Here is a 14,347-nt window from a genome sequence, read left to right on the forward strand (position 1 = left end):
GTTCCCTTGTTTTCTTCCTAAAAAACTCAACATTAAAGTAGCATTGTTTTGTAATCTCTGGTATATTTATACTAACCTGTCCACTCTAGGAAGCTATGTTCTTTGATTAGATAAACACATAGCTGTATTTTAATGATGACAAAATCACAATGACATCATTCCTCCACAAGGTTAGAGATGAACTCTACAATTAAAGGATTTACTTAACATGTTTCTTTAAAAAAATGGAATATAACTATATTATCATGTATTTCATCCCAATAAATGAATTCAGAAATTAAAGTGGGATTTAAATAAATACTCAGGGTGTCATAGTGATCATCAAAGCATGAGATAGGAATCATTATGAATTATTTTGTTGGTGTATTATTTTGTAGGTAGAGTAGGCAATTTATTCCAGAAACATTTTTTATTATACAGGTTGAAAGTCTCTTTAAATTCTGATACCAGTGCTCTATATATTATATATACTATTATACTGTATATTAGGGTGCATCAAAAAATCAAATGTAAGATTTCATTTAGACCCTAGCATAAAGAAAGCACATATGTGCAATATATATATATATATATATATATATATATATATATATATATATATATATATATATATATAATAATAATAATAATAGAAATAATCTACTTGGTCCACATGTGATGGAAAATATCTTTACAGGATTGCAAATAAGCATCTGAGTTTTAACTCAACAAACATAATCTTAACCAGTTTCTGGCACCGTGTGACATTATAATTTTTTTTCTTTATGTTTCTGTAGTTATTTAAGTGACAACATGACATATAGGCTAAGTGTGGTAACCCATACTCGGAATTTGTTCTCTGCATTTATGTCATCCAAGTGCACACACACTGTGAGCGCACAGCAGTGGGCAGCCACTTGCTTCAGTGCCCGGGAGCCATTGAGGTTAGGTGCCTCCTCAGTCTTGGGTAATGGTTAGAGACACAGACAGACTTACCAAAAAAGCATTCAGTTCTCAGTATTGGCAGGAAATGTAAGTGGGGAGAGTGAACATGCTCTTTTGACACCACACTCTGCACAGTCATTCACAACCAAATGTTTGTGACAGTGGGTAAAAAAGTAAAGTAGAGAAAATAAATAAATGAATGATGTTTAGAGGATGTTTAGCCAACGGTGTGGAAAAAGAAGTTTAGATTTTGTTACAGAAGTGCAAGTCTAAATTCAAAGACTTGACAAAATACAGAGACAGGCAAAACAAGGGTAAACATTGGTAGGGTTTTTACAAGATGGATAAATCTGATGAAATGTATGTGTTTCGACAACTAACTTGTGGAGTTTCCTCTTGACAGGTGAGTTAAACTTCAGGTAAAAAGTATTCCTAATAATATGTTGGAGCTTTTATTGAAGTAGTCTACTTTTACCTGTTGAGACAGGCCTTCACTTTTATATATCCCTAAGAGCTGTGACCTGCGAAAAGGTTGCTTGGAAATTGGCTTTATTTTTGTAGTTCTGCTAGATATTATATACATCAGTTTGAGTGTTCCAGCAGGACTTATGTCAAAAGGTTGCTTGAAAATTGTTTTTGTTTTTGTGGTTGTGTTATGTATTATATGTTGTAGAAATGTAAACCAGAGAATGTCACAGTGCTTGACTTCTGTTTTGATCTTATGGATTAATGGGACCATTTCTGACTGTGATTTTCTGACTTAAGTTACAAAAGCTTTAAATGGGACCAAATCCCCACTGCTGTTCCAACACACAATACAAAAACCAAGGAAACCCTCCCGTTTTTTCCGGGCGTATTTTTAATGTAGTATATTTTTCCCGTATTTTTACACTCTGATTAGCTCAGAACACGCAAGATCTGTGTCAGTGGGCTTGCACTTGGGTTGCTGTTGCCAGACTTCAGTGCTTAGGTACAATCCTCTGAATCGAGTGTAGAGTATGAGTGTGAATGTAAAACCACTCACTGTCCAGAAAACCTGACACCTATTTGAGTAAAGCCTGACAAGCAGCCATGCAAATACAGAAAGCTTCACAAGGGACTCTCTCTCTCTCTCTCCTCTCTCTCTCTCTCTCACACTCAGTACTCTCTCCCTCTGGGACCTCCAATCACACTCTCTCTCTTTCCCACTGCTCACTTCACACACACACAATACAAAGCTGATCCCCACTGCTGTTCCAACACACAATACAAAAGCTTTAAATGAAGAAGCTTTTACAGAGAACTTACTACGCACTGCTGTTCCAACAGTGGTGTTTGAGAGCCCGCTTACTTTCGGACATACATTGTATTTAACCTCAGCACTTTATGCTAGTTTATATTTAATTTATCATATTCTTCATGACGCTAGATGGCGCACACTACTTTGCTAGATTACGCTTTTCACATAGAAGAAGTGCGTATGACTTCCTGTGAGTGGCGGAAGTTTTTAATCGAGGAATAAAATCTCAATATTCATGTGCTCGTTTTCTGTCCGCCAGCTGAATTGTCTTCATTTGCCATGTTCTACAGTTTAAACTGACCCCGGGACTTAAAAAGTAGGTGTAATATCTAAAAACTGAAACCAGAGGAAGGTATAATAGGACATTCTGTTTAGCTACAGGTCAGCAAGCAGCACTTTTAATGTGCATCTGTGCTAATGTTGATTGTTTCAACGCATTGGCAGATACGAACAGTTAAATTTAGCAGATAATTTAACTGAGATTTGGATTCAGGCTACTAGTGAAAATCATCTAACGATGTAATGCATCTTATTTAGCTCTTTTAGGACTGGTTACAGTGCTATATTTAGGTTCTTATCCTGTCCTGTCTTTATTCCTTTTCATTGCTTTATCTGGGATTTCAAACATGTGTTTGCAGAATGCCACATGACAAAACCCGTACCAGTCTTCCTTCTAAGTCCTGTCATTTTTCCCTGGACCGGAGGAGAGCTCTGACCCTCTCACCTGAGATCAAACGTGAAAGCTGTCAGGTGTGTCGTTTCATGTGATTGAATTGAATTTGAATATTGATAGTTTAGTTTGTTTGGTTTTTTTTTTTTTAATTAAATAGATTAGATTACATATTTTATTTTGTTGTGTGCTGGGATTAATGTTAAGATCCCCAGGAGGGTGTCCACAGCTGAGGATGAGCTTGTGGATACAGAGATGTCAAAAGATCGGAATAAGAGCCACTCCAAGGTGACTATGATGTGGACATATCGTTTGTGCATTTGTTGACAAATTATTTTTACGTTCTAGTAAAGATCTACATTTCTTTTCATTTAAACCACTATCATATAATTATAGTTCTTTCATGCCTTATTGCTTTTATAAAACAAAGTGCATACACTACAGCAATATGATAAAATACACCAGTGTTCAATGAATAGTTATGCTCATTAATAATAGTAATCAGAAAAAAAGAAAAACATTCTTCAGTCGAATTGTATAGTTTATTAGCCTAACTATACAGTCACCAGGCACTGAATTCATTTGACATATTAACATAGAATGTGTGTTTATCTGGTTTTAGATTATTATTATTTTTTTTTTTTTTACTGATCTAGTGAACTATTTGACTACTTAAGACCTCTGTCAACAATTCGACCTGTGCTCTCTTAATGTTTTGGTAGTTTCTGATTGGCTTTGTTTTCTTGTGTACTGTTAGATCCACTGGACACAGCTGGCCTCAAATGGTACATCAAGTGATCAAGAACATACCATATGGAAGGAAATCAAAAGGTAACGTGCTAACCACATTAACCATCAGATTCTGAAGGCGAAGCCTGTTCTTCATCACTTATAGTAAACATTAGGTTAAGAGGTTGTATAAACACGACGTTATGTACCAAAGTACAATATTGTTTGCTTTGCCTTGCCTTGCATTACATGAAATATGTAGTTTTGAATTATGCAGATGTTGGCCGGCTGACTTGCATGTGTGATATTTTATGTGAAGACTCTCAACATTGCATGCATTTGGAAAAAAATGGAGATTTCAGAGGTTTCTAACTGAATTTTTTACATTCTTGATTATCCACCACCTGTTTCCTGACAAAGGAAGTGATGCATCGAGTACATCAAATACTTCAACATGATTGCAGTGTTTTTCATGCCAGTAGTTTTTAGGATACCATACGAAAACTACAATGACTCTGACTGTTTTTTGACATAAATAGACAACGATTTTATTCAGAGATGTGTTTTACTGATGTATTTAATGATGTATCACCTTAATGTATTTTAGATTTTTGTAGCTTGTTAATTGTATGTCTTTTGTTATTTATTCTGTTTTGGCCATGAAGATAACCTTGTGCTGACATTGTATTAAAAAAATAAATGAAATAAAATAAATAGGGTACCATATGACAGTACTGCCAAAACTGAAGTGATCCGGTTTTAACAAATTCACTTGAAAACATGCTCCTTTAGTCAGTTTTTGTATTATTTTCCCTAATCTCCACTTACAGTTTAAGTCAAGTCAGTTTTAGCAAAGAGGCTTGCTGGCTAAAGTAAGTTGCTGAATACTGATTAGGTTTTGATGTGTTATGCTTGTAATTGTCTGATTTTTTTTTCATTAAACAATCTGGGTGAACTGGGGAGAGTGTTTTGCCTTCTAAGCATTAGAACATATATTTATATAGTTTACAGCAGACTTTTATTTCAAAATAGCAGAGGGAAATCCTGTTTTGCATGATACAGCACACATCTACACTGCCCAACTAAACCCTTTTGCTTATCATTCATGCACCATCTGTGCATGTTGACCCGTCTCATTCCATGCCCACACTGCTAGTATTTCAAATGGTTGCTGTGCCATTAGTTAACCAGATAAGTCAATAAACAGCTGTGCAGAATGTACCAAATGTGTTAAAACCGTCTGCCTAGTAGTTATGGATCCGCAAGTAAAGTATGTTTAAGGAGCTACATTGTTTGTTATTCTTTGCATTAGTTTAGTTGATTTTTATGTGTTTATATTTAATGTGTGAATGCTCTGTGTATGTACTTATTTCCTATAGGCGCCAGGTCAAGGTGGTTTTAGAAGATGTCCTTCAGACAGAGATCGGGCAGAGATTGCTGAGATGTGGCGGGCAGATTTGCCTAAAGACAAACCAATCAGAGAACAAAAGGCAGAGTGATCACACCTCAACATCTTCACTCAAAGACAAGAGGAGAACCAGTCTAACAAAAAGAGGAGAAACGGACTCTACTGGACCAAAAGCCACTTCACCATCCCATAATCAGACTGAGTCATCCTCTGAAAATGAATCATGTCTACACAAAGAAATCAAAACTCCGAAATCCAAACAACAGAACTCATCACTGAAACTATTAGAGTCATCTGAAGTATCAGGTAACTCCTGTTCACCCAGAGAACGTGACTCACCACAGCTGCCTAAACAGACCAAACCATCTACTTTTGAAGAGGAGGAAGTATTACTTCTTGAAGGATCTCTGCAGCATGAGGAAGCATCTTCCTCTGAATGTGAATCTTTACACAGACCCTCTTTATCGTTAGCAAGCCGGGGTAGTCTGAGAGAAGAAACATCAGGTAGCGAGGTAAGATCTGTACACCTTGGCAGAAATCAAAGAATCCTGAAAAAGTGTATCACAGATGGTTTCCACAAAAATATTAAGCAGCACAACTGTTTTCCACATTGATAACTGAGCACCAATCAGCATATTAGAATGATTTCTGAAGGCTCATGTGACACTGTAGAGTGGAGTAATGATGCTGAGAATTCAGCTTTACCATCACAGGAGTAAAATACATTTTAAAAATAAATAATGCATTATTAAATCATATAAATTATGATGTGGAACATCTCTTTGGTACATCTGTTTAGGATTCAAATATTATTAGTTTTTATTGTAGATCATCATTTTTGAATCTACATTTCTACATTCTATAGCATTTACCTAATAAGAAAGAAAGGAGAGAAACACAAGAATGGCCGAAATATGCTTCAGAAGATGCAGAAAATCACTTGCTCAGGAATGGAGAGGTGGTGCAGGAAGTGGATGGTACAAGAGGAAGTGTGTTACGCCTCTCTGTCGGGTTTGATAGGGAAATCCAGGCTAAAAAAATTCGTATGGACAGCCTTTCAGGTGAACATGCTCCCAACTCAGACCACACCTCTGGGACCATAGAGGGGCGGAGCTACAACACAGAGTCCTCTAAGCTCACCCCATCTGAACTTAGTAAGTGATTATTCAGTATTTTTTGATTAAATAAATACAGCCCTAGTGAGCTTAAGAGACTTCATTTTAAAAACATTTAAAAAAAAACTTTTGAACGGAAGTGTTTGTAATTGGTAAATATTATTTCACTAATAAATATCAAACATTATTTGTTTTTGACATGCTACACAGATGTACCAAGGCATTTTTTCTAACTTTGTATGATTGTTATTCGAAGACAATAATTCCATTGTTGCCTTGCTTAGTTGTTCTGTCCAGTGAAGAGGAAGAGGAACAGGAAGGAGAGGAAAGTAAAGAGGTGGAAGCCTCTTCCCTAAACATCCAGCCACTGGAGGGTGCAAAAGACATGAATATAGAAGATAAATCGGTAAGAGTTTACAAGCAGAAAAAACACTTGAGTGTAATTCACACACAGGTGGGTATGGTGATCCACCTACTGGAAAAAAAGAATTCATTTTATTTACTAAATAATTACTAAATAATATATAGCTGATTTTATGGTGTCTCATAATAGCATATCTTGATGTAAAAAACATATAGCTTAATAGGGGCTGTTCCAGCCAGACACTGTTGCTGATGTGTGTATGTATGTTTTCATTGTCAGAGTTCAGTTGTGGTAGAGCTACAGCTGTCTTCCCTTCACATGGGTGGAGTTAGTGCCAATTGTGAGAGTATGAAGGTGAGAGTACTATGTTGATGTGGTGGGTTGGAGTGATCAAATATGTGACCCTGGACCACAAAACCAGTCTGGGGTATATTTGTAGCAATAACCAACAATACATTGTATGGGTCAAAATTATCGATTTTCCTTTTATGCCAAAAACCATTAGGATATTAATTAAAGATTAGTAATTTTTATTTTTTTGGAATTTTTTTGGTTAGCTTTAAAGGCGATTTTCTCAATATTTTGATTTTTTTGCACCCTCAGATTCCAAAAATTTTAAATAGTAATATTTCAGCTAAGTATTGTCCTATCATAACAAACCATACATCAACGGAAAGCTTATTTATTCATTTTTCAGATTATGTATACATCTCAATTTTATAAAAATGGACCCTTCTGTCTGGTTTTGTGGTCCAGGTCCACATATGTCTGAATTATTCAAGTCATGATTCAAGCTAAGGTTTACATAAAAGTACAAGAAGAAGTGTATCAGTCTCTCTATTTAATGTTTGTGTCACTGATTTTTAATATACCATTTTTCAGGTCACTACAGACAAGATCACCTTTTCATTAAGAGGTAAACATGTTTTAGGCAAACATTATTATTAAAAATATTCTGGTGAAGTGAACATTAAGCATTTGCTTTTTTTTTTGTAGATTATTATTTAACTGTAAAATAAATTTATAACATATTATTCCAGACATTTTATAGTATAATTTGTGTTTTATATTGTTTTAACATTACATTTTAGATTATAATTAGATATCGGTAATATCTAAATGTAATACTGTATATATGATTATACATTTTTAAAGCTCTTTTCCTTATTGTTTGTTCAGGTTCTTCAGTGGACATTTCTATATCGACACCTAATGTGTGTAAATACAGTGTATGGGATGAGCCTGTATTGGGTGCGTGTGGCCTGGCTAAGGACAGCGAGGTCCCGCCCCCTTCTCTGGTCCTCTTTTGGCTGTCTGATGACCAGGCATGCAGATTACGCAATGAGCTGTCCGTCATCCTGCCAGACACATGTCCAGGTCAGCTACCTGTCTGCTTTCTTGATTACTGATAATACTGTAATATATTGTTATATATTTGTTAATATTGCTTTTATTTTTGAAAGCAATGACAGTATTCTACATTCTCTCTCCTAATGTTTTATGTGTTTACAGCTGAAGGCAGTACGTGTGTGTTGCTGTGTTTGGCTGAACCTGTAACTGGTGTTGAGAGTGCGCTCTTGGCCTCTTTAATGGACATGGTTCAGAATCAGAGCAGCTCTGAACTCCCCTCTCCCCTCACACAGTCAGACAGCCTGAAAGTGCTTGAGAGATCCCAGGAAACACACCTTCTCCAGCTTTTGACGCCTGAAACTGATCCTCAAACCAGCACTGCTGCACATGCAGCTATATCTGCTGTGAAGGTTCAGATAAAATATTGCATCTATGTCTCTTTGCTTTTTTTTCTCCGTGTTTGCAAGTTAATTTCTTTCCTGTGGTTAACTTTTAATGTTAGTAATTTAGTTACAAATTATTAGGCTGATAATATTATTTGTTATTATATCAAATTATTAAATACAAAATACAGAATCATTTTCACTTTTTAGCCCCTCTGTATGTCAGTGTGGTGCTTACTTTGATCTGGGTGGAATAGGTAGAGAATTAGCGATTATAGGAGAAAAAGAACAACTTGTTTTGGCAAATTTATGGATTGAATGTGTGTTCCAGTCTCAGGATTCTGATGTTCATTTGAAGCCAGTTTACACGCTTTGCCACAGTAGAGCTCAGGGCTCATACAGTGTTACCTTGGCACCTGCACTTGGGGCAGAATGGACACCGTACCAACACTGTTCTCCGGCACGCAGGTAAAAACGGTTTTAATGTTTTTGACGGAAATCTCTTGCTCACCAAAGCTGCATTTGTTTGATCAATAATACAGTGAAAACAATAATATTAGAAAATATTGTTACAATTAAAAAAAAACTTTTCTATTTGAATATATTTAAATATATAATTTATTATGTAATGTCAAAGGCAAATTTTCAGCATCATTACTCCAGTCTTTAATGTTGCATGTTCCTTCAGAAATCACTATAATATGGTGATTTGGTGCTCAGGAAACATTCCTTATTATCATCATACTGTAAAAAGCTGTTCTGCTTAATATTCTTGCAGAAACCATGATGCATTTTTTCAGATTTTTTGATGAACTGGAAGTTTAATAAACAATGTTTATTTTAAATAGAAATAGTTTGGAACATTATAAATGTCACTGTCAATTTTGACCAATTTTAATCAGTCCTAATTTACTTTCATTCAACTCTGTTTAGATTGATTCAGTTCCCTCCTCCACCCACGAAAGGAGCCATCACCGTGACGACAGAGGACCTGGAGTGTTTAGACAGTGGCGAGTTTCTTAATGATGTCATAATCGACTTCTACCTCAAGTAAGACAACTAAGGACTGCTTTTAGACCGTTATTTGGGAAGGAGTGGGATGAAGAACTGCGAGTTTTGACTAGCAGCATGAAGTTTGATCCAGTTTGCACCTTGTTCTGATCAAGAACTGCCTATAGGAAGCTCTGATGTGAGAAACAACTAACCATTGGCTGTTTTTAACAACACATTACCATTCAAATCTTTGGGGTCAATAATTCTTACAATGATTAGGCCTACATATTAGAATGATTTCTGAAGGATTATGTGACAATTCAGACTTGATTCATGGCTGCTGAGAATTCAGCTTTGCCATCACAGGAATAGATCATTTTAAAATACATTCAATTAGAAAACTATTGATTATATTATAACAATAATACTGTTTTAGACTAATTGCAGCCTAAGTGTGCATAAGAAGCATTTAAAATAAAATTGCAAATTCTTACAGACCCCAAACTTTTGAACTGCAGTGTATGGGGCTGCACGATTAATCGCAATGCATTTGTCATGCGTGTCTCATCAGTAAAGCTGGTTCCGTGATTAGCGGTAAATGTCTGTCACCTGTTTTCAAACGGGAGCGGCAGTTAATACACAGAGCCGTAGTTCACTGACAAGCTACGCAATATTCGGTTCATAATTGAGATTAATCGCATTCGATTATGAACACGATATCGCGTAGCTTGTCAGTGAACTACGGCTCTGTGTATTAACTGCCGCTCCGTTTTGAAAACAGGTGACAGACATTTACCGCTAATCACGGAACCGGCTTTACTGATGAGACACGCATGACAAATGCATGCGATTAATCGTGCAGCCCTAGTAGACCCCAAACTTTTGAACTGCAGTGTATGTTTTTAGGTGCATAAACCTGAAATCACTGTAATACCAAAGTTACTTTGCTACCAAGAGTCTCAAACAGTCCTCTTTGAATATTGCATATGTATATATGTATTTTGTATGCATGTTTTGTAGGTATCTTCTGGTGGAAAGGGCTCCGCAAGCATCTGTAGACAGATCTCATGTTTTCAGCAGTTTTTTCTATAAACAGCTCACACGCAGAGACAACGCTAACGAAGACAGTACAAGCACACCGTGAGTATTTGTTAGACGGCACACATATATTCATATATACACCTTTTGAGATACTGATATACACTTTCCTCTGATAATGCTTATTGTTACAAATGGTTTTTGTTTTTGCATCTTTGGTTGTCCATCAGAGCTCAGGTCAGAAGGCATCAGCGTGTGAGGACATGGACGCGTCATGTAGACATCTTTGACAAAGACTTCCTGTTTGTGCCTGTCAATCAAGAGTGGGTATCAGCTATGTAAATAAGTGTTTGGACACTTAAGCCATACTTACCTTTGAGGGCCAGTGTCTTTAGAGCTGTGTTTGCTTTTTAATTACATGTTTCAATTTTTTTCTTGTAATTTCATTCACTAATTTGTGCACTCTATGGACATTATAAAATGTTTGAGCATTCATGTGCCTTGAATATACCAGTGTGTATCATATCATGTTTATAAGTGTCTTATATCATGTCTGCTGTTTGTTTCAGAGCTCACTGGTACCTCGTGGTGATCTGTTTTCCTGGGTTAGAAGTGCCACAGTATGTGAAGAGGGACGGCAGAGACCCTGTGCAGGGTGATGGAGGTGAAGGTTTGGGTGAGCCTGAGGGTGAGATCCATGGAGAGAATAGATCCAACAGTGATGAGGACAAAGGTAAGATCAGTCAGTCAGTCAAAAAGGTCAGTTTTGAAAAATTGTAATTCTAATGCTTTACTATTCATTTATGTATGCTTACTACTTTAAAGTATCATTTGATGATTGTAGACAAACTTTTGTTCTTAATCTAGATGACAGTTGTATAAAGTCAACCACGACTCGTCATCTTCCCGTAAGTCGAATTAACTTTAATAACAGGTCTTGCTAGTCAGAAATCTTTATTTGAAAATTTGATTTGTTTTTTTTGTTAATTTTGGAGACGGATTTTTTTTGATTGCACAGTTATAGCAGAACCTTTTCCTTCTGTAGAACTGTACGGAAAGTACCTGCAAGAGACCTATTGTGTGTAAAAGGTATGTGTGTGTGTGTGAACTGATGTGAACTGATTTGTTTTTTGTCATAATGTAGAGAATTTAGTGCGAGAAAAGATAATAGTTAAGGTTTTCTAATAAAAAAAACTTTGGTGCGGCATACATTACAATAATATTGTAATAGTACTATATAATGGATTTGAGAGATTTTCTGTTGTTATTTTTATTATAAAAAGTAAAAATTATTTTTTTTATTTTCTATAATTATGTTGCTTTTTATCCATATATATATATATATTTTATTGTGCAGTTACGGAGGCTTTCAGGAAATGGATTTCACTGCTTATGTATCGCATGACAAACGACTAAAAAATGTAACCATGAGTTTTGAGAATTATTTTTACTTTATTTTTTTCAGACCATGCATTCTCATCATGGATTCCCTGAAGTTGTCGGTTCACGAACGTATCTTTAAACTCTTGCGCGAGTGAGTTTTTGCGAACTTAATACAGTCTCACTTAATCTCACATTTATGTTAAGTGCTGTTGTTTTTGCTATCTTTATTATTATTATTTGTTTACTGGTATTATGTAAATAGTACTAGTGCAACAGGATATTTTTGCCTGTAGTTTCAGTCTTTATTTATGACTAATATATATATATGATGTGTATAATGAAATTTCTTTTCATGACGTGGTTTGTTTTGATGTTTTTTTTAGATACCTTCAGGTGGAGTGGGAGACAAAAAGAGGGGGTTATCGTGACTTTAGTGCTGACCACATGGTAGGTTCCCACTGTGCAGTGCCCCTACAGGACAACAGCAGTGACTGCGGCCTTTATCTGCTACAATATGCAGAAAGTTTTTTAAAGGTACAATTACACTCATTCTTTATTCCAAATTTTCAATTCAATTTCAAATCTGTGTAAGAGTCTATTTTGATAGCAATGCTATTTGTATATCTTTAAGACCCTGTGGTAGACTTTGAATTGCCATTGAGATTGGAGCGCTGGTTTCCACGACAACAGGTGCGAGGTAAACGGGAGGAGATTCGAGACCTCATCCTATACCTGTACAGATTTCAGCAAGGCTCTCTGGGACATGACTCTTTAGAAGATAGGACAGATCATGGAAATGTCATTCAGTGATGTTAAGCTTTTAGGTTCACATGATTATTTTACGCTAAATATATTTATATTTTAGCTGTTTTTGAACCTTTTATATTAATTTTATGCTTTTGTATACACTGTTGGAAAAACTTTAGAAGGAAATAAATGTCGATAAAAATGATGATAAATCGTTTTGCTCTTTTTAATCTCAAATTTCTCTGTATGTCTGTGTTTCAATCGAGGTAAGTAGCTCAAACTTTCTTGAAAGGGGTCATATGGCCAAAAATGATTGATCTTTCAAGCCAAAAATAAGAAGACCCTGTTAAAATGGACATTTGTACTGTGGCTTCGGTTGTGATGAATGAATGTAAGAGAAACATGCCTGGACACATGATTGGATAAGCAGTCGGGTGTGGCATGAGTCCTTGTTCTGATTGGCTAATTCATTAGTAGTGGTCAAGTAGAGCATCAAAATGCCAGGTGCGTGCAGGCATGGTATCGGTTTAACACTAATCAGACAGAGATTAGAATGATTTGCAGACCACCCACCTTCTTCCAGTAATCCCGGCATTCCAGTCTGTGTACAATGATGGTCTCTGTTTGTTTGCTTATTCAATGTAGTGTATACTAGCTGGTAAACTGTGATTATTAATCTTTAAATGTGTGTACCAAGGAGGTCTGTAAAACCTGATGGAAGTTATATGGTAGGATTTTCTGCCTTTGAGACAGGCCTATTTTTTGAAAAGCATGCTTCCGTACTATTACAATTTCTGCTATATTTGTCGTGTGCACCTTTCATTACCAGTGTGATAAGTGATTTGGAAATCAATATTGAACAGTTTGATCAGACTAATGGAAAGTGCAAAGTATACATACTACAGAAATAGTATCAGTAATGCAATAAAAAGTCGTATGAAAGGATGCTACACTGTAAAAATAAAAAATCTGGAAAAAATGGATAAAGTCCTGGCAGAAAATTACCAGTGTGTTTTCTGTAACATTTTTGGACATTCCCTCCAATCTTCAAACAACACAATTCAATGTGTAATTCCAAACACCTCAATAGGGCAAATCCCTCACTGTACACTGGGCTGTATTTTTACAGACCTTTCTTCTTTACTGTACCTGTGGTGGTTAGTTTTTAAGGACGCAGACACTAAGCCACATGTACGGTAATTGTATTGTGGCAGTTAAATCAGTGTGTGAGCACAGGGGGCACAAAATCCTGTCTTAGTCTTAGCCATGCAATTCACGCACAGCCACATCTAAAACAACATCTTATTTAGAATGAATAATTTTCTAAAATAGCCCTGAGTCTAAAAAATCACACCTGACTCTTTGATATCCAGTCAGGTCTTTAGAGGTCAGGGTTTTGGAAAGAAGGAGCTTTTCAAGGTCTAATTCAGTGGTTACGGTTGTTAGCTATTGTTTTAGGAATGAAAGTTCTCTTTTAGTGGTCCCGGCTGGTGGAATGACCTCCCGATCTCAATTCGAACAGCTGAGTCGTTACTCATTTTCAAAAAACATCTAAAGACTCATCTTTTTTCACCTGCACTAACCAACTAATACTAGTACTTACCTTTTTCTTTTTTCTTGTCTATCATATTCAAAAAAAAAAAAAAAAAAAAAAAAAAAAAACCTGGCTACGTGTCCTGCACTAGTCTAACTGAGACTTGTCATAGCACTTGTATACCGTTGTTGTTCTCTCGTTGATCTGATTGTTTCTACTGCTAAAAAAAAAAAAAAAAAAAAAACCTTTCTCATTAAAAAAAAAAAATGGATAAAAGTGTCTGCTAAATGATTAAATGTAAATGTAAATGTAAATTTCAAGGTCTAATTCAGTGGTTACGGTTGTTAGCTATTGTTCCCAGATGAGAATCTGGCTAAACATTGAGACATGCTTTCAAAGTAGCAAATCTTTAGCTTACATTGGTAATAAT

The 14,347-nt window shown here is 35.9% G+C and overlaps 1 protein-coding gene across 1 annotated transcript; it reads left to right on the forward strand.

Moving 5' to 3' along the window:
* Positions 1-4,621: 4,621 nt before the first annotated feature.
* On the forward strand, positions 4,622-12,588 carry senp7 (SUMO specific peptidase 7). Its single transcript, XM_042731072.1, has 18 exons — positions 4,622-4,872; positions 4,982-5,522; positions 5,876-6,164; positions 6,410-6,531; positions 6,769-6,843; positions 7,372-7,405; positions 7,669-7,866; positions 8,002-8,249; positions 8,554-8,690; positions 9,156-9,272; positions 10,236-10,355; positions 10,484-10,576; positions 10,823-10,986; positions 11,121-11,161; positions 11,299-11,342; positions 11,719-11,787; positions 12,020-12,170; positions 12,267-12,588. Exons 1-18 carry the CDS (start codon positions 4,856-4,858, stop codon positions 12,444-12,446), a joined length of 2,640 nt encoding a protein of 879 aa, XP_042587006.1. The 5' UTR covers positions 4,622-4,855; the 3' UTR covers positions 12,447-12,588.
* The last annotated feature ends 1,759 nt before the right edge of the window (positions 12,589-14,347 follow it).

This window comes from Cyprinus carpio, chromosome B9 (genome assembly GCF_018340385.1).
Source record: "Cyprinus carpio isolate SPL01 chromosome B9, ASM1834038v1, whole genome shotgun sequence".
NCBI lineage: Eukaryota > Metazoa > Chordata > Actinopteri > Cypriniformes > Cyprinidae > Cyprinus > Cyprinus carpio.

What these genes read in the sequence shown, in the direction of transcription:
- senp7 (XM_042731072.1), top strand. An exon ending in GCTCACCCCATCTGAACTTA is followed by an intron (nt 6,165 to 6,409) that starts GTAAGTGATTAT and finishes TGCCTTGCTTAG; the next exon opens with TTGTTCTGTCCAGTGAAGAG. An exon ending in ATCTTTAAACTCTTGCGCGA is followed by an intron (nt 11,788 to 12,019) that starts GTGAGTTTTTGC and finishes TGTTTTTTTTAG; the next exon opens with ATACCTTCAGGTGGAGTGGG.